Genomic DNA, 20,004 nt, shown 5'->3' with positions numbered 1-20,004 from the left:
AGTATATCGTGAATACACACAGCAATGCCTTATCTACATATTAGCAAAACTCGCAGTTGAAGCTTTGAACTCTTCGCTTACATGGAAAAAAGTCAATAGACACAGTACTGAGAATCTGTACTATATTAAGCTGTGAGCAACAAGGATTAACCAAAAGATACAGTAGCACGAGTGTGGACCCAAGTCCAACAATTATCATATAGCGGTTGGACAATTATCATTCTTTGCAGAAGCATATGCATTGCATGGGTTAATTATTTGAACTAGGGAATATCATGAGCCAATGAGAAACATAGGGGGGTGGTAACATCATAATTTCTACTGAATTAAGATAGCCCATCATCTACATTTATCATTTATAAGCTAAAAATCAAAATATTTGAAGTTCAGACTTCAGAGGAGAAAACCCAATAGTTTTCATGCATAACTTAGGAGACTCAATAGTTTTCAGGCACATTCTATACGGCCCATCTTCAGATAACAAATAGCCAAAATCATGCCATGGAATTGATCTCGAACATGACGGTCCAACAATCATTAACAACTGCTGATATTACATACGAGTAGGTAATGTCAAAAATGATGAACCATATCAGGTATTGTACTATTCTATCTACTGTGGAGAGATTATTATATAAACAACTCAGAAGTAGGAACAAGAAAACTAATCCAATAAGAGAAAAATCAATGTCAGCCAACATTATCAAACAAAACAAGAGAATCATACAAGCGACAATACCAACAGTATGTAACCTGTTTCTTCTACAACCAAGACCTCAACTGGTGCAACCAGGCCCAGTGATACAGAGATCTCACCTCACCCAATAAAAAAAACACCTCAATTTGGATGCTTCTTAGATATAATTAATTTTGGTAAACCCAAGAAACTGACAACATGCACCAGCACATCTCATGATACAATTCCATCCAACAAGAGGCTCTATGATTTCGGCATGTGTTTCCTCAGATGATTCTTCATCCACATGGCAGAATAAGTCTATGCTTGCTTGAATAAACGAGGGAAAATTTCATGCAAACCAATGTCTAACGTCACAGGGTCCCTGGAGAAATATAGGATCAATCACAATGGTTTCATATACAAAATAGGTCAAGTTTCGCAAGTATATGGGTGAACAGCCGGATAATGCAACATATAAGGATATGATAGTCTGATTTTCTAATAGTTCAAATTCATCTCGATTGTACAAATTCAGGTTTCACAACATCAAAAGTGAATTTTTTTTGGGATAGATGTTGATTGTGTGTAGTGGACCACTAATTAACCAAGAAAAATATCATTAACGAAAAAAGGATCGTTTTTTGGCTGCAACTACTAGGTGTATGTGTAAAGCTTAAATACATGAAAATACGGATAGTCACATATTAAGCATTTTGAAGTGTTAGCATGTGCGTCTGATAATGATTGAGATTCAGGGTACATATATGAGATCATGGATATGATTAAGTGGAGAGTACCTGCACAAGGTTTGACCCTTCTCACTAGAACAGGGGATAAACCATATTTTCTGAACTAGTGGTGATTCAAATTGGAAAAAGAAACCATCACTCTGCCCATGCTTCCATTTTCTTGATCCTTGGCCTTTCCATACCTACATGTCCAATACAGGGAGTAACAGAGATTTTATATTTCTGAGTGGTGTACATTGCAAGATAACAAAAATCAGATCATAAACCATATTTCCCAACTCAATACTAGAAGGAAGTCTGAGGCCAACCACCCCAACAACTGAAGTACCAGATTGACACCACTATTGAACAATTGATTCCATTTAACTGGTAAGTCAAAGTGGAACTGATCAGATACATAATTAAATTGCAAGTCTATAATCTCCAATGCATCTTTGTTTGAGTGCGTTTTTTTATTCCTGGTTAACATAAGAAAAAAACAGGATTCAAGCAAATATGAACCAGTGAAATACTAAGGATCCCTGGAAACAAACACCTCATGCAATACTAGTTAAGAAAATGAGAATCTTCAAAAGCTTCCACTGGAAAGTGACTGAATTTGGTTTTTTAAACTTGCCAGGCTCAAGTCTACAGAGGTAAAATGTTCCTACTAGATGCTGAATATTCAAAGACTGGCACTTGTTCAAATCAAGCAGATAGGTTATCACAAAAACACAGAAAGATATCTGTCGTTTTGATAATTAAGGTGCAACAAGCAGATGGACTAGGAAAGTTTGCCATTACCTGAGGATAAGATATTATATTTTTGGGCACTACCAAGCAAGCAGCTTTTGAGAGAGAATCTTCTGCATACTGCCTAAGGAATGAGAAACAATTGTTGTGCGTGTGTGGAGATTCAAATGCCTGGCACAGAAGAGGAAGTGTACATATTACTCATAACCATCGAGTATTGAAAAATGAGTATTGTTGCAGTTATATTATGGAAGAGGGTAAAATACCTTATCAATATTAACCATTGGAGCATATTTTTCAGTGTCTGTTTTATCCTTGTCAATTAGGAAATAGGTTCTTGGATCCAGGGTCGAATTTTGATGCCATGATTTTACTGCAGTCTCCAATGTTTCAACAACAAATGAGAAGATTTCTTTCCAGGAATCTTCATCTCCATACTTTCCAGACTGGTAAAAATACAAATATATTTAGTCACTCTTGTAAGGCAGTCGTGCACCTAATGGTAATCAAACCATCATCCAAAAGAATCTGAACATTTGAGGGGCATAATTAAGTTCTCAATCCTACACTGACGACATAGGTACCTTCATTGTGATTCCAGCAGATGGAATGAAGAATAATGGAAGGTTGATGATAACATACTAATATAGCATTTCATGATTCACAAGAACAAATATAATGACAGATGTGAATATCCCAGCAACAGAGAGAGCTTCAAAATATGTGTTGCTCTAAGATATTTCGAATTACAGATACAGAAAATACAAACTTACTAGCTCGGTTTTCAGAGAATCCAAATGTTTTTTCATATCAACATTTGATCTTGTAGCTTCCACTTCTGCAGCTCGTCTTTTATCGCTTGCCAACTGCGTAAGCCTCTTGATTTTTTTGGACACCTCAGAACTTTGCGAGTTGTACTTCAATGCAACTTGGAAAGCAGCTAAAGCCTGCACATTAACAGATAGTAATTCAATATTACCAATCTGGCTTACTAAATTACGGGCAAGCAAAATAGGCCACGTACATCGTCGTATCGTTCCAAAGCCTCTAAAACACATCCCTTCCTGAAATAACCCTGCAGATGTAACCAGAAATATTTAGAGCATAAAATCTTGGAGCATGGAATTTATAAGTATCTAGTCATGACTCATGAGTATATAGAAAACGCACCTTTTCCCAATCTGGTTTTAAAGTGATTGTCATCTCTGCATCAACTAGAGCTTTGTTAAGTTTTACCAAATGCAGAAACGCAGCAGCACGATTGCTGGTAAGAAACACAGTGAAAGTGGTTGAAAACAGTTGAGATCACAAGAAAATACATAACATAGTATCCTCCGCAAGAACCAAATAAGCATCGGTATCAACTAAATTCTACAGCTAAGAACAACAACGGAAAATGGATAAAGATGGCAGGTTACGAGAGAACAAATCTAAATCCTTAATCTTCCAAGAGCTACCTATATTGTCTCAGAGAGTGTGGAAATCGTCTTTTTCTTTATGCTTCATTGGAAAAGTATCATTATTTACTTTTTGGGGATGGTGTCTGGTTCATCTTTCAGTAGGATTTACGATGTGCTTTCACATTTTCACACACCCCCCCCCCTAAAGAAAAGACAAGATGCCAATCATCCATGTACAAAAACTTATCGGAATTAATTAAATCCATTTGAACTCAGCTACATTGTTTGAAGCAAACTCACTAGAACCGAGCTACATTCAAGTCAGAAGCTTTGTGGTAACAGAAGCTCCAACAGAATAAATGAATGTACCACATCATTTCATGTGGATAATAACAGCAGAGAAACAAAAGGAACTCACTACATATATAATCATGAAGAAATTCAAAATACAACTAAATCTCAATAGCTTAAAAGGCACTATACTTTCAATACTAACAATGCACGTTTGAAGAACCACCAACTAGCTAAACTTACAAAGCACGTGAAAAATGATAACAAAAATAAAACGTGAAGTGCTGCGGCATATCTTGTCAAATTAACACTTGAGTAATAAACCTCGAAAGCAAAACAAATCGCTTAAGTCACTCACTCACTCTACAAACACCGAAAAGAATGGATTTTTGCAATAAAAACCTGTAAAGAGTGGGATTAGATGGATCCTTCTTGATAGCCTGAGTGTAGAGGGCTGCCGCTTTGAGATAGTTCCCTGCTTTGAAGAACTCATTGCCTTGATCTTTCAGGGAAATCTCTGCTGCAGTATTTCCTCCAGATTCTCCCATTTTTCGTCTACCTTCACGATTCAATACCGATGAATTCTGTTTCTTTTTATGAACTGATGGTATATGATTTTTGGTTAGGGTTTCTGAGATTTATTATGATTTCTTGATTTATTTTTATGCTATACTATAATTTAAATTTTTGGCACGGCAAAAACGTAACTTAACATATAAATCGTCAAATAATAGCAAAAAGAGTGGCGCTTAAATGCAAACCAAATCTCAATATATTATCCTCTTATGTATTCGACAAAATACTCAAAAGTGATAAGAAAAAAAGGATCAATTTTTCCATTTTCCTTAATTAATGAACTTATAACTATCCCAAATTTTAAATTCATCTGTGATGCTAAAACGAAATACTATAAATTTTTACATTATTACATACTTATAAAGAGGGGGGAAATTTATTTGTTTCAAAAAGAGCTTTTTAGAAAAATAGCTATACAATCAGGGCCGGACGAAGAAAAAATTAGTTGTAGGGGCTGAGCTCCACTATATATATACTCCCTACGTCCCATATAAATAAGTCATTTATGATTGACAAGGGTTTTAGCGCGTGATTAATAAAGTAAGAAGTAAGAGACAGAGAGAAAAAATAGTTGAAAATGTGTCATAGATAGTGGAACCTATAAATAATAAAGTAAAAGAGCAGGAGAAAAAAATTGTCAATCGCAATCCTAACAACTAATGTATAAAAAAATGCATATATATTTACAAACTAGTCCAAAATATATCTAATAAAAATAACAAAAAGACTATATCATTAACTAAAAAAAATAAAACTCAACTTCAAAATAACCATTGTTATAATTGTTTTACAAGCTTGCAACTATTCTCTCAAAATTTTACAAATAAGAGATGGAATACAAAATTTACAAGTTTAATAAATTCTTTACCCCAGTGTAGAATTTGAAATTTAATTCTCTAATGCCTCAAAAGGCTAAAACCCTCCTTTTCCCCGTTTTGTATGCCGCTGCTCTAAACCATTTGCTTTTTTTAAAATTGCAATATACAAGTAGAGTACTTAAATTTTACTAAGAAGACAAATTTAATTGAAAAAAGAACGAAATTGATAGCACTTTATAAGTTTGAAGTCTCTTTTCAAAAAGTAAAATACATGTCAAAGTTATTAATGTGGGTCAATTTAACTTTTTTTATATTAGTTAATTTAATTTTAAGTCACTCATCTTCTTCCTCACATTCAGCAGCGCTATTGTTATACATTTTCTCTGCAATTTTTCACTTTTTCCTTCTTTAAATTTTCAGCCCCTTACAATCATTCGTTCCAAGAGAATTTGTTCTTCAGTAGCATTATTTGGTAAGGGTTTAATATCAATTTCCAAAATTTTGAAAAATTTAGAAGTAGAAAATTACAAAAAATGAAAATTGGATAAGGGCTTAAGCCCTACCCTCTCACCATGTGCGTCCGCCCCTGTATATAATAAAATACTATACTATCAACTATGAATATTTGCTATTGTCCAATAATAGAAGTGACCATGTATAGAGATTTTCTCAATCTACTTACTACTTAGTTAAACATTCCATTTTTATCTATAAATAAAAAAAAAGTTGTCACTAAGAATTTCATACAAATCGTTTACTAATTCAAGTGAGATAGATAGTACATTACATTTTGGTTAGGTTCGTTCAACAACCAATTCACTCCATTGCAAGCATATATGCTTGCGCCGACTAATAAATTAGATTTAGTATTGGAGTATATTCTTAATTTTTAGTATATTGATATAATCATTTTCTTATGATTTGTAATGATGATATGAGTTTTTACAACAATTTACGTAATATATTGAAAATTCGATGGTATTATATGAATAGCAAAAAAAATTACTTAGCTGGGAAGAGGCTTGAGTCCGCTAATTAATGATTTATTTACTTAATCTTACCATTTTCAATGGGTTACATAAAATGGACGGTGGAGTATTATATTATAAATAATGTGGTATATGTTGCAAATACTTATTACTTAAAACAACTCCATTGATTATGATTTAAAGAGATCTTTGGATTAAGTAGTTATAAGCAAAAAAATCGTCTCATTAGCAATCAAAATTCTAAACTATCCAAACATTTAACTAGTCCAACTTTATATAATTAGTGCATCTGCTGATGAAATCATTTGAATGTTAATTAGATAATTGTTTTTTATATCGCTAATGTCGCAGTTGACTTCAAGTTTTAATTCAACGACTGCATTTTTAAATATTTTTGTGAGAGATAATATATATACATTGCATATTAATTTCCAATTAATATAATTAACTCATTAAACAGTGGTCATACTTACATTTTGTGCTTCTGGTTCTTGGCAATTCCTGACTTTAACATGTACACTCTGCATTAAACTGAATTGTCTAAAATTAAAATTGAAACTTCTCTGTAATGAAATTGACTAATCCATAATTAAGATCGTACTGTAGTATAATATTTTTATACACAATTAAAGTCGGTTTTTATTGTTTCACTAGTGTTAGCCCACGCACTATGCGCGACACAAGATAAAATTTGTTTTAGTAATTAGACAACATGATTAATTTAAATAAAATAAAAAATAACATGATTACGTAATATTAAAAAAAATAGTCACAATATGTTAGATAATTATAAATCTAAAATTAAATAAGTTTTAAATTAAATCAACATGAAAATATTTATTAATTACAATACTTATCTTGGTCTTTACAACAAAGAAAATTACCATCATTAACACACACACTTTAATATTAAAATACTACCAATTATTCAATTGATATAAATATTTAATATATAGCCAAAAAATATAATGAGGACAATGATATCGTCATAAAAAGATAAAATAATGAACAAAACAAATAAAAAAACGCACATGTATAAACATTAGAACAATAAAACAAAAGTTAGTAAGTCAAGAAACAATCATAACCATACAATAATAAAAATAGCAAAATAGAGAAAAGAGATATAGTAAAACACAAACCACATCTACTGCTGACTCTTCTTCCGCCTTATTTTTCTCCTTAATCTCTAAATTGATGATTTATGTTATATGCATATGTGCAAATACAAATGTGATATTTTACGGTTTTGTATTCTTTGCTTTCTTTTTCGCCATTTCGTTGACTTTATGGGTTTTTCTTTCATGAAAATTATGGAAGTGAAGAAGTTGACGACGAATTTGTAAAGCTGTAGCTTCAAAATATTATAGATAGTCAACAACTTATGTGATTTCTTTATTTGTAAAAAACAAAATATTGTAGCCTACACAGAAAAATAAAATAAATTAACATGAAGAAAATACTAGGATATGAACTAATATCACTAAAATAGAATGATCTTCAAAATAGGATTTAAAAGTGCTATTTGCCTTTTACCATCTTTTGCACAACTCTCTCTCCACTACCTCCGACTCACATCTTTGGCTCTTCGTCTTTCACTCCCTCACATGACACCTACTCCGCCTCATTTAGTGTCTCCACAATGATAGAACATGTATTTATAGACAAAGATCACCAACAATTTCTAAAACCTTTCAATTGCAACTATACATCACAAAAATGAATGAACATTTATCTAGCTAATAAATAGTAATTAAACAAATATTAATTTATGATATAAATAAAAAACGTTAGAAATCATTGGTATAATCATATTCAATTCATACTTTTAACTGATTATTATTAGCTTAATTTGGAAGTTTAAAAAAGTCCAAGATATGGACTATAGTACAGAGCCATTCACTAAATTGTGAGTAAATAATTATTATTAGCTTAATTTGGAAGTTTAAAAAAGTCCAAGATATGGACTATAGTACAGAGCCATTCACTAAATTGTGAGTAAATAATTATTATTAGCTTAATTTGGAAGTTTAAAAAAGTCCAAGATATGATTTGGTGCATTTGTTAAATGTGACATTTGTTTTGAATATTAAGTAACTGCCGGCTCATATTAGTAATTGAGAATGCCAATTCGAAAAGAATATTGTTTTACTACCAAATGAAATGAATTAAAAGTAATCAATGGGAATAATGATCGTAACTGCTACATTAAAATTTTCCACAGCTAAATTTATTTAATTAAAATTTATTTTTATTTTTAAATTAGTAGTTTTTGTTTATTGCATTTACATCCTTTGCACAAAATAGTTATTCAAAACCTCCCAAAACTCGCCTAGAGTATATCCTTTGCACAAAATAGTTATGTATAGATAAGATGCTAAATTTTTTCTTGTAGATACGTATTTTAGAGTATATAAAACTAAATATGTTGTTCATGTAGAAAATGGTGCAACACGAGTGAAGAAATCAGATTATAACTTGTACTCCATTTCTTATATGGATCATAATAATCTTAATCCCCTCATAATCTTTATATAATTACACATACATATCCACCCTTATTTTTATATGCGTTTCATTTTCTTTTGTAGCTTTTCTTGAAATATTCCAACCTAACTCCACAATATTGACTTCGACAAGTTTCCACATGCAAGTGTGATTAAAAATAAAACACATTTTCAGGGTCACAAGAGCAAAATTAAAGTTAACACAATTAAATTAAAATTAAAGTTAACACAATTAAATACATGCAAAACCAATTTGAGCATGCTGTTTTGATCATGGTAAATTGACTCTTTCCAGCTATGAAATTCACTTGCCAGGCTGTCTTCAAATTTCCACACGACCATTTCTATTTTCTTCTTCTGCAATCCCTATCAATGGATGATCACATTTATATTCACAATTTCACATCCAACGACTAACTATTTAAAGAAAATATAACTCAACAAATTTAAATTTTCTAGAACAATTTGAAACTTAATGTCTTAATCAAATATGGATTTCATATTATTGACTGCAAAAGTAAATTATATATACTGATAGTTGGTGAAACTGGTTGCGCCAATTAAATTACTTCTGCAGTGACTTGATCAACCCAACACTTCAACAAAATGATTTTCCATTATTTAAAATTTAACGTTTATTATAAAGCTCTGGCCAGATCACTAGCATAATAATATATCATTACTTTTGTAGACTTTGTTCAAAATTTCTCCATCCAGGTTTTATTTATTGTAGTATATATTTACCGTAAAATAATAAAAACTCAAAATTACTCATGTACATGGTAAACATAACTATATGAGTAAGCTTCTAATTTATCAAAACACACAATGCAACGACAAGTGTTTTTTCTTTGTCGATGAATGCAAGAAATTAGGATATACAGTGCATAATAGTAGAGAGAAACCAAACTCCATAGCTTGATTATTGCAACATTAAAATTCTCAACCAACATATTATTCTAGGTGCAGGCAGGAAGCCTGTACTTATCAATTATCACACATGTAATTGTAAATTGCAGCAAATTAGATACTTGGGTATTTTTAACCAAAGACATTTTAAGCCTGTGGTTCGACTACTACGGTGTTTTATCTTATTCATATATATTCATGTAAAATATTAAACCAAAAATGTCATGTTGATCTCTATAGTGAATTTCAAACCACATTTTTGTATTTGAGATCCTCTCGTTTTTTGTAATCCTACACGGCCATTTCTCACTTCTAATTTCATTTTTGTGTGATTTAGCTTAAGTTTTTTAATTATCAATCAGGATTTTTTTTACCCAACTAGCTTGTTTTATATTAATTCAATTTCAAAATAATAAATTTGATAGTGTAACACGTGAGACATAATGTAGGTGTTGGAACATAGTACTAATAAGATTCCTGCATATACATTTTTGGCCTCTTTGTGAGACCATTGTTAGAACAAGTCTTCCAAAAATTGTTTCGTTTCGATTTTAATGTAATTAAAAAGCTCCAAAAAGACTAATTAATTTATAAATATTTAAGTATGATAGCCACCGAAACTAAAAACCGTGTTTCTGGTGAAATCAAAACCCAATCTTCATCCGATTTTTGCCTTTTCAATATTGCTAACACCCTTTATTCATTAAATAATACTCCCTCGAAAATTTATCACTTATTTCCTTTTTCGTCCATCCCTAAAAATTTGTCACATTTCACTTTTACCATTTTTGGTAGTGGACCCTACATTCCACTAACTCATTCACACTCACATTTTATTATAAAACTAACATATAAAAGTAGGACCCACATGCCACCAACTTTTTCAACCCACTTTCTATTACATTTATTAAAACCCGTGCCGGGTCGAATGATGACGAATTTTGGGGGACGGAGGGAGTATACGTTAGAACGTAACTTCCAAAACAACTATCCCTTCTTTCTCATCACCTTCTGATGAAGTCAAGCATATACTATATTTTAATCCACTGGCTACATATTCCCATTAGTTTTTTCTAATTTAGCAGTACAAAACATTCAATTAGCTAAAACATGAGCTACTATTAATTACAAAAATCACCAACAACTGATGATTTAAAAAATAGTTAAACCACAATTTCCATCACAAACATACACTACAAATTTTATACTAGGAAACTAAGATATGTTGATCCATTTGCGAACCTAATTTAATCATCTAACCTTGAACAGCACACTACTATATAAACCCCTCACAGTCTCAACTCTCCAAAATCATCACAACCAAAAAAAACAACAATGAAAATCCCATCACCATTACTACTACTAATCCTCACACTAATCATCTCCTCCATCACTAATCCATCTCACCAACAAAAACCCTACTTCCCAAACCCTAGACTCTCCAATGCCTTGATAGCCCTCCAAGCTTGGAAGCACACCATCACCGACGACCCCAAAAACATCACCGCCACGTGGCACGGCCACGACGTCTGCTCCTACACCGGCGTCTACTGCGCCCCCGCCCCCGACGACCCCCACACCACCACCGTCGCCGGCATAGACCTCAACCACGCCAGAATATCCGGCACACTCCCCGAGGAGCTCGGCCTACTGACCGACCTCGCCGTCTTCCACCTCAACTCCAACCGGTTCAAGGGCACCCTCCCCGCCTCCTTCCGCCACCTCGGCCTCCTCTACGAGCTCGACGTCAGCAACAACCTACTTTCCGGCGAGTTTCCGGCGGTAGTCCTCTGCCTCCCGGAGCTCAAATTCCTCGACCTCCGGTATAACAAATTCTCCGGCGACGTCCCCGACGACCTATTCGATCTAAAACTCGACGCGCTCTTCATAAACAACAACCGCTTCAAGCTCAATCTGCCTAAAAACCTCGGCAACTCGACGGTATCCGTCTTGGTTATCGCGAACAACGACATCCGGGGGTGCCTGCCCGCAGGGATCGGGAAGATGGCGGCCACGCTCAACGAGATAATCCTGATGAACGCCGGGCTCCGCGGCTGCTTGCCGGAGGAGATCGGGGAGCTGACGAAGCTGACGGTGTTCGACGTCAGCGAGAATGACCTCGTCGGGAGCCTGCCGGAGTCGATGGGGAACATGAAGAGCCTCGAGCAGCTCAACGTCGCCGGAAACAGACTCTCCGGCCAGATTCCGGCGAGCATCTGCTCGCTGCCGCGCCTCGAGAACTTTACTTACTCCGATAACTACTTCTGCGGCGAGGATCACTCTTGCTTGAAGCTCAAGGATAAAGATGATGCCAAAAATTGCATACCTTATCGACCTAAGCAACGCTCTTCTCAAGAATGTCATGATTTCTATTCACACCCCGTCGATTGCGGTTCCTTTGGCTGTTCGCGGAGGAGTCCTCCGCCACCGCCACCACCACCGCCGCCGCCACCTCCTCCTCCCCCGCCGCCGCCGCCACACCACTACTATCCATGATCAGTTGCTATCATTTTTTTTACTGTTTTTTTATAAATAATTTGACAAGAAAAGAACAAACAATAACGTGATTATTGGAATGTTTAATTGTTAATCAATTGTGACATGTAAGATATGATTGATTTGGTTTAATTGTAATACCAATTTTGTGTTGGTGAGTGATGTTTGCAACACTATTGGCTCTATTTTGTTCCATTTTTTATTAGTGGTTGTTGTGCAGACTATCTACATGATTAAAAATAATTTAAGAAATCAAGCTTTTCAAAGATTTTCCCTCTACCAGCCAATTATGAATTCCTTGTAATGAATCAGTCTAGTAGCTAATTTGAATTGTTTTTGTTTCTTTTTACTATTTGAAGGCGAAAATATAATTGGGTCAACTTCAAGAAAATGACAAGGGAGCTCTAGTTTCATAAATTATCCATTTGATAGCACGTAAATATTAAGTTAGGGTGAAGTACTTTTGTAAATATACTTTAAACTTAAGTATAGCTTAATTATTGTTCCAAAACAAAGCACAAAAATGAAACACAATAGATACTTAACTCACATATAGATACTTAAGTATGTGATAGCAGAAGCAGTTTATTCAAAATATTAGACAGCATCTACAATAAGGAGATCAGTTCTTCTCCAGCTAATCAAAGAGAAGATAAAATACATGTAGCAAACTTCTATTCAACCCAAAGGGTAAAAAAAAAAGAACAATAAAAAACTAAGGGCTGCTTCCATTCCTACTACTTGAACTTGAAGGCCTGAAACACCCACACATAGGGCCCTTCTTGCGCCTCCCGCTGTTACGCCTTCCGTTGTAGATGAAGTCTCTCAGGATGATGGTTTTACTTTTCAGAAACTTGTTCCTAGATTTGTTCTTCTCATCCTCCACCTTCAGCAAGATGTACTGGATTTTCTGAAGCTCGAGCTGCAGCCTTCCGATCCTCTCAGACCCTTTTCGCGCCTGCTCTGTTACCTTCCTTCTCCGCGTCTTGACAGCCTCTTTCTTCTGCGGCGACGCCTTCCCATCCGGGGAAGGGCATTCCTCGATGCTCCTCACAAGCCGGCCGTTCAAATCCACTAGATTCACTACCGTTTCCTCTGCTTCCAGCAGCTGTTCTTGAACTGTTTCAAGATCAACATTCTTGGCCTTCCTGTAACCTTTTCTGTTGGTCTCCAGCTTGCCTCTCAGGTTCAGCACAGTCGTCTGAAGGCTCTCGAGTTTCTGGGCATCGGAGGTGAGCCTCTCCAGGACTCTCCTGCCACTACTCACTTCTCTGTTCAGCTCACTGCTGCTGCTGCTTCTTGAAACCTCGCACTTGTCCACACCCAGCTCTTTCTCCGCGTCAGAATCCGTGAAGGGGGGATCAGACATGCGTTTCGCGTTCTCAAACTCATCGTACACTATGTCTTTATCACTCATCTTGAACGACCTCCTAAGCGATTCGCCAATTGTTAGGTCTCTTTTCCCTGCGGAAGTTTCCCACAGCTCAAGCATCTGTTCGTCTACCCTCCCACTGCCTTTCTTGCGGATCGCTTTTAGTGAGGCGCTCGTGACTTGATCAAGCGGAATGTCTTTTATCAGCATTCCATTCTTTGCTTCAGAGGCTTTGGTTTTTATCTTCTGCAGCTTGGGAGTGTTGCTTGTCTCGCTTCCAGGCCCTTTCCTCCGGTTGTGCTCGTGCTTGTCCCTGCCCAAGAAACAACGGGACTTCACCTGCTCCAGCTCGCCCGATGTAGAATCTTGGTTGCTTTTGGAAATTGATCTTCTGGGGCCTGCCGGCTTGTTCATCTCTTCCATCAACTTCCCAACCGCATTCACTCTCATCTGCAACCTCTGTAAGCTAACAAGAGATGAATCTTCAACAACTGTTTCAGAGTCATCTGCAACGAATTCGAGAATCTGAAAGATGCAAATGTATTATTTAACAAGCATGAAATCAAGATTTTTTCACCACAATTACATGAAATGTAGTATAAAAAACATAAATGAATTGATCTACTAACGTGAAAAAGAGAGAAAGAGATCGATACCTCTGTCTCATGGCTACGGGATGCTTTCAGCTTCATCTGAAGAAGTGCATTGTGCTCAAGAAGCATTATATCCTCTTTTAGAGCAGCTATAACTGGATTGTATGCATACAGCTGTGATTTCAACCCGCTTATCTCATTCTCCATCGAGCTAATCTGCCCTTTCATTTGCTCCATCTCAGATGTTTTTGAAGCATTCTCATTCTTAAGTTTCCTGCATACTCCACTAAGCTCCTGCACTTTGTTCTTGAACAGAACTTCATGGATAGAAGAGATCTGAAAGTCAAAATAAAATGCAGTTGCTTCTGCTTCCCAGAGTTCAAACTCGTGGCTCTTCTCCTTGAGATCTGAACACAAAGCCTGTTCTCTAATGGTGTTCTCTTCCATCTGCTCACGGAGTTGTGAAAGCTCGCTCTCAAAGTTCATCTTCATCACCATTAGGCTCTCCATTTCCTCCCTCAGGGCTGAATTAGCTTCAGACAGCTGGGTGATGTCATTCTCGAGAGTCTCCTTCATCTGCGCCGACTCTTGGACATCAGTCATCAGCTCATCCACCGTTCTGCACAATTGTAGGTTGAAAGTTTCAACAGTTTGAAGCTTCTTTTCTGCATCCAAGAGCTTTCCCTCTGTTTGAAGCAAACTATGTTTACCACTAAGAATCTCCTTCTTCATCTCAACATTGTGTTCTCTCATCCCTTGCATCTCTCCTTCCAATTTACGAACAGTGTCTTTCAAGAGTTCGTTTTCTGCGTTTTGCAGCTCTAGCTTCTCTACCAATGCAGACATCTTTCTTTCAAGGCCACAACTGATATCATGCTGTCTATTCAGATCACTGAGAAGTAGCTTTACTTGCGAAGCCTTCTCCTCAACAAAGCTCCTAAACACAACTGATTCATTAGCTGTTGCTAGCCACTCAAGTAGAGCAGCATTGTTATGCTGATCTACCTTATATTTCTCCTCCTTTAGATCAGAAAACTTGTTAAGTAAGTTTGTATTATCTCGATTCACTTGCAAGTATGCCTCCTCCAAAGCATCATAGGATTTATGCAAATCAGCTTGCTTAATAGTAAGACTCTCCAATTCAGCTTCAAGTATGGCAGCATGCTGGCGGCTCTCACTTACATCGGATTTTAAAATCGCATTCAGTTCTTGGAGTTTGTCCTTTTCAGTTTTAGCCATAGTGCCCATTGTTTTGAACTCCTGTTGCAATGTCTTCCTCTGCAACTCGAATTCCATCCCCTTGCACTCCAACTGCTCGAGGAGAGTCAGGAGAACTGAGTTCTCGACCAAGAGCAGCTCCTTTTCATTCTCATGGCTCAAGATGGAACATTTCTTATCTTCGATAGCTCCTAGAATATGTTGGACGGCACCCTCAATCTTATCCTCGGGATGACAGTCCGAGTCAGCTTCAAGCGCCCTGAACACCTGGTATATGTTCAATCTCAGCCTCTCGATTTCATCCAACAAGACTTCAGCTTCCGCTTGTTGTTCGAGGCTCTCATTCTCCAGCTCCGAGATCAATTTCTCAGCCAGTTTGGACGCCTCAACATGTTTCTGACACTCAATGATGAGGGAGCAATTCTTCTCTTCCATATCTTTCATGAATTTGTGCAAGATAGATATCTCAAACTGAGCTTTTAGTGATTTCTCGAGTTCCTCCTCGTATTCCTTCTTCTTCCAGCCATTTTCTTGCTTCAGGAAACGAATTTGGTCTTCAAGTCCAGCCAATCTGGTATTGCTCTGGAGCTGGGAGGAACTTCGTTCTTGCTTCTCCATAAACAATGAAATTTTGAGTTCTTCGACTTGACAATGCACACCCTCCTTTTCTCTCTCCAGGCTCATACACTTGTCTTCCAGCCCCGTATATCTTTTCTCCAAGGTTTCTAGTCTACTCTCGACGTTTGCCAACCTAGTCGCCAAGCTACTCCTTTCCTCCAAAAGATGTGATCTTTCATTCTTAAGCAAATCACACAACTCTTCCAATCCCTTGGATTTCTCCCTCAAACCTTCGAGTTCTACTCTTGCATTGCAGAGGGTATTCTCAAGGACCGCATTTCTCTCCAGTAGGTTGTGCATATTATCCGTCATAGACTTCAGCTGAGACAGTAGAGAAGCTTTCTCAGACACAAATGCAGCCTTTTCTCCTAGGAGAAACCGGGAAGATTCTTGCAATGCTTTAACCGTGTCCTTTGAGCTCTCCAGCTCACTCTGCAAGCGCGAGAGGGAGCTTTCTAGGACCACCTTTTTATCCAGAAGTTCTTGCATGCTCTTCAGCTTATCTGACAGGAGTTGTCTCTCATCGTTTGCCTCTTCATTTATCTCTCTCAGCATTGAGTTCTCATTCTGCAAGCTCTTTATCGAACTCACCACACACTTCTGGCTCAGACCTGCTGCTTCAACTTGTTCAATTAAAGCCTGGTATCTCCTATTCAGCCCCTCAATTTCCTCTTCCAGGCTCATTATCTCCTGCTTGAAAGAATTACTTAGGTCGGTGTGGCGTGAAACTTCCTTCTCAAGTCTCTCCTTGATCTCCCTCAAGGTAAGGATTTCGTTCTGCATATTCTCAATCGAATATGATTTTGCTTCACTCAGGCTTTGATTTTCTTCCCGAACCTGACAAATCTCTTCTTCAAGTCCCAGTTTCCTTGCTTCCAAGTCCTTGAGAGTGCAAAGCACATTCTCCAGCTCCTGCCTCAGAGCCCTCTGATCGTCTCGAGATTGAGAATGCAGGTCCTGAAGAGTGGCCTCGACACTTGCACGACGTGAGTGTTCATCTTGCAAACATGTTTGGAGATTCTCCAACTCCTCCTGCTTACGGGATAGCTCTTCATCCTTGGCAGCAATCTTCTTTTCCAGTTTCTCTGCCTCAGTTTGCAGTGAAAGATTTGACATCTCCAACAGGATATACTTGTCTTCAGCAGTCCTGAGCTTCAGATTTCCAATCAAAACATCATTGTTGAGGCGCTTGACTTCCTCTTTCGCACTCATCAAGTCCCTCTCGAGCTTGGAAATCGTCTCTAAGCAGCTTTTGTAGCGCAGTGCAGAATCTTCTTTCTCCTTGTTGAGATCTGCAAGGGACTGCTGAAGCTCAGAGACTTGGTTTTCAGCTGTCTCAGCTTGTTTCTTGAGCAGTCGAGCCTCGTTCTCAAGAATGGTGATCAGATTCTCGAGAATTGATATCTTTTCCAGACATTGATTATAATCTTCTTCATTTTCACGCTCTAATCTACAGATTTTGTCTCCCAGTTCCCTGCTATTCTCTTCCAAATTTGTTATCTTTTCTAAGTACATCAGGTGTTTAATGAGTCCAGCATTCTTCTCGACCTCTAACTGAACAAGAGCTTCCTTCAGCGTCTGGACTTCTATCTCAGCTCTGCTAGCTTTCTCATTGAGCTCGACAGAGTCATCCTTGGCATTGTTGAGCTCCCTCTCGGCACTGGATAGCTCTGCTAGACACTTTTGATACTGGATGAGAACACTCTCCTTTTCAGCTCGGATATCAGCAAGGGCCCGTCTCAAGTTCTCAACTTCACTCTCAGCTTCTCCAGCTCTTCCAGTCTCCTTCGCAACAACATCTTTGAGATGTTGATTCTCATTTGAAAGTTTCAGCACTTGATCATTGAAAGTTGTGCTTTGCTCAATATATTTCAAATCTTCTTCGTCACCCATTTGTCGATCCTCTTTAAGCTCGTGCATGTCGTCCGTGCCAAACAATGCACGGGCTATTCTTGTTTCAGGTGTGCCAGGAGGTTTTGAAGGGGAATCCTCGATCAGATCAACAGGTACTTGGTCAGGAAATGCCTTTGCTAGGGTCCGATGGGCATGGCGCAGCTCCCCTGTTGCGTGATTGTACCTTTCAGCTAGTGCACGATAAGCCCTATAGAATTCCTCAACTAGCTTCATCAACTCAGGCCGTTTCTTGTAGTACATCTCAGCCCTTCTTGCAAACGAGTCAGCATCCTCTTCGAGTAGCTTGATCATAAATTTGACTTTGGAATCAATATCTGATACATCATAAAACATAGATCAATAGAAATACAAGAGAAGAAAAACAGCTACCAAAACCATCAATTTAATGAGGTACTGAGTATATCAATAGAAGAAACAAGACGCAATTGCACATGCAGATATAGAAATTTACATGAAACATACACAAACACTGAAATCTAGAATAGTAAATCTATTCACAAAGATGCATAACAAAAAAAAATGCACCTGTTAGATTGTCTTGGAGCCATTTAGAGTTCTTAGGGCTGTTGTGGCTATCCCACCACCAAGAATATAACCGCCTCGATTCTGAATGTGATAAGGCTGCCATAACTGCAGCAGAGAGCAAGTAATGCTCTAGTTCACCCTAAAAAAATCTGCTCCTTATGTGTTAGGCTCTGCAATCCCAAAAATGACTGACTGTAAAAAAAACGACAATTTTCGTATAACATCCAAGATGCAAGGGGATCTGGATTACCTACTTGATCAGGAATTGGTAGATGCAGTTCACTATAGTTACCTATAAGCAAAATTTGTGGAAGAAATCCTGAGCCAAAGAATTAAATACGACAAATTTTAGACCTCACATGCATAAAAGCAAACTACAGGTGTAGACTTCATTCATATAGAGATCCCATAAAGCAAAATAATTTACAATCCACTCGTTGATCTTCCCACAACCAGTGAATCAGAAAATTAATCATAAATTCTAGTAGAAAGGATATATACCTAATAACACCAATAACTTCAAACCATTTCCTCAGCAACAAATGTCAAAAAACAACTGAGAATTCCGTAATAAAAGTGAAGTCTTAATAGCAAAAACTTTCTAAGAAATCTTATGTATAACCAAGGGCTGCAAATTTGGATGTTTCATCAACAAAAATATGCTTTTGGAACACACAAAACAACTGATATCCATGAACAAGCAACCAAGCTACAAAGATAAAGTGCAATGAAAGAAACAGTTAATCACAGAAGGAAAATATGCAATTTTAGAAACAAAATATGTTGAACTCAAACTCAATTTGAGGAAATGTTTTGACAAAGCAAATGGCTTTTTCATGGCAATGAGCTTCATCGTTACTGTAAATAGACACCAGTCATCCCTGACAATACAGATCAACAACTTCCTAAACTAAGACACATGATTTATTATGGTAACAAAACTAACACAAAGCATTTAATTAAAAAAAATAAAAAATTAGAGCAGCCAATCAAACGGGTACAGTATCAGGCCCTTCATGAAAATGGGGCTCTCAGAAAACTCCAAGATTGAATCTTTCAACTAATCTTGATACAAAATAAAACAAAGATCAAATTTTTACAACGAAAACTCACAAAATTAAGAAACTTGAACAGCAGCTGTTGTCACGACAATCACACCCCAGCCGCAAGATTTCACATTCACCCCATTGCTTATCTTCTCTCTCTCTATCTCTCTCACCAACTTCTGCAACTTTGCTCTCTCTCTCTCTCTCTCTCTCTCTCTCTCTCTCTGCGTCTCCTTTCTCTCACTTTATCTTTGAAGGGTCATTAGCATTATCAGTCTTTGGTTTTTTGTCAAGTGTGAAGGAATTCTGTTAAAGGACAGTGGTGATAAAACTTTTTAAAGCCTCTCACTTGCTATAAAGCTTTACATACAGATACAGTGTATGTATACATTAAAAAAGAAATGCGAAAAGTTAGCGCTACATATGATTTTGATAACGGATATATTCATTATTTCTTTTTCTTAGAATATATTGTCGGCCTCAAAATTTTCCAATTGGTTAAAGCAGTATATTTCATTCTTGGAAGATAAAACAATTTAAACTGGTTTCAGATCAATTAGCAATGCGATGAT

The 20,004-nt window shown here is 36.8% G+C and overlaps 3 protein-coding genes across 9 annotated transcripts; 1 reads left to right on the top strand and 2 right to left on the bottom strand.

Annotated features, from left to right (window-relative positions):
* Window positions 1-650: 650 nt before the first annotated feature.
* LOC121759525 (serine/threonine-protein phosphatase 5-like) lies at window positions 651-4,498 on the bottom strand. The gene is made up of 8 exons (XM_042155142.1): window positions 4,254-4,498; window positions 3,331-3,424; window positions 3,185-3,235; window positions 2,934-3,107; window positions 2,427-2,606; window positions 2,212-2,331; window positions 1,477-1,610; window positions 651-1,061 (listed from the first exon to the last, which is right to left on the bottom strand). Exons 1-8 carry the CDS (start codon window positions 4,397-4,399, stop codon window positions 998-1,000), a joined length of 963 nt encoding a protein of 320 aa, XP_042011076.1. The 5' UTR covers window positions 4,400-4,498; the 3' UTR covers window positions 651-997.
* Window positions 4,499-10,938: 6,440 nt separating this feature from the next.
* LOC121770413 (leucine-rich repeat extensin-like protein 6) lies at window positions 10,939-12,322 on the top strand. Its single transcript, XM_042167146.1, has one exon. The coding sequence runs from the start codon at window positions 10,986-10,988 to the stop codon at window positions 12,144-12,146; it is 1,161 nt and encodes a 386-aa protein (XP_042023080.1). The 5' UTR covers window positions 10,939-10,985; the 3' UTR covers window positions 12,147-12,322.
* Window positions 12,323-12,701: 379 nt separating this feature from the next.
* LOC121784091 (protein NETWORKED 1A-like) lies at window positions 12,702-19,757 on the bottom strand. 7 transcript variants are annotated; one of them, XM_042182274.1, is made up of 5 exons: window positions 19,500-19,757; window positions 18,637-18,705; window positions 18,387-18,556; window positions 14,175-18,175; window positions 12,702-14,043 (listed from the first exon to the last, which is right to left on the bottom strand). In XM_042182274.1, exons 3-5 carry the CDS (start codon window positions 18,487-18,489, stop codon window positions 12,862-12,864), a joined length of 5,286 nt encoding a protein of 1,761 aa, XP_042038208.1. In that variant the 5' UTR covers window positions 18,490-18,556; window positions 18,637-18,705; window positions 19,500-19,757; the 3' UTR covers window positions 12,702-12,861. The 7 variants fall into 7 exon arrangements, with proteins under 7 accessions (XP_042038208.1, XP_042038229.1, XP_042038204.1 ...); XM_042182295.1 differs by having other exon boundaries at window positions 18,387-18,535; XM_042182270.1 differs by having other exon boundaries at window positions 18,641-18,705.
* Window positions 19,758-20,004: the final 247 nt, after the last annotated feature.

The sequence above is a fragment of the Salvia splendens genome, chromosome 2 (genome assembly GCF_004379255.2).
Source record: "Salvia splendens isolate huo1 chromosome 2, SspV2, whole genome shotgun sequence".
In the NCBI taxonomy this organism is placed as follows: domain Eukaryota; kingdom Viridiplantae; phylum Streptophyta; class Magnoliopsida; order Lamiales; family Lamiaceae; genus Salvia; species Salvia splendens.
The sequence above is the reverse complement of the archived record's forward strand: the minus strand, read 5'-3'. Positions and strand labels throughout refer to the sequence as shown.